Genomic DNA, 374 nt, shown 5'->3' with positions numbered 1-374 from the left:
CCCCCGCAAGACCCGCCCAGACCCTCCAACCCCTCCAGGGAACCCCAGGGGGGTCTCGAAAGCTGGGGACCTCCTGCCCGTGGTGGGGGTGTGAGGGGCCGGGGCGGGGGCTCACTCATGCTCTCGATGTCCAGGGAGTCGACGACGGAGCGTTTGTGCTCGTCACTGGCGATGGCCCGCTCGAAGGCCTTCTGCTTGACGATCTTGTGGCACTCCTGGTACTTCAGCTTGGCGTCCTTGTCATTGGGCCTCACCTTCACCACCTGATGGTGGGGGCGGGGACAGGGACACCCCGGTCAGGCAATGGAGACCCCTCCTCAATCCCACGGGGGCTGTGGGACCACCCCTGCTCCAGGAAGCCACCAGCCTGGAGG

At 66.8% G+C, this 374-nt stretch overlaps 1 protein-coding gene across 1 annotated transcript in view; it reads right to left on the bottom strand.

Moving 5' to 3' along the window:
- The window catches only part of LOC104494113 (protein PPP5D1-like), a gene marked incomplete at both ends in the record, with an annotated part of 2,215 nt that extends 1,952 nt beyond the window's left edge, over window positions 1-263 (bottom strand). The window contains one exon of the mRNA XM_010136902.1: window positions 116-263. Coding sequence (XP_010135204.1) covers window positions 116-263 — 148 coding nt within the window. The remainder of the gene's footprint in view (window positions 1-115) is intronic.
- Between the last annotated feature and the right edge of the window lie 111 nt (window positions 264-374).

This window comes from Buceros rhinoceros, unplaced genomic scaffold (assembly GCF_000710305.1).
Source record: "Buceros rhinoceros silvestris isolate BGI_N320 unplaced genomic scaffold, ASM71030v1 scaffold27975, whole genome shotgun sequence".
NCBI lineage: Eukaryota > Metazoa > Chordata > Aves > Bucerotiformes > Bucerotidae > Buceros > Buceros rhinoceros.
The sequence above is the reverse complement of the archived record's forward strand: the minus strand, read 5'-3'. Positions and strand labels throughout refer to the sequence as shown.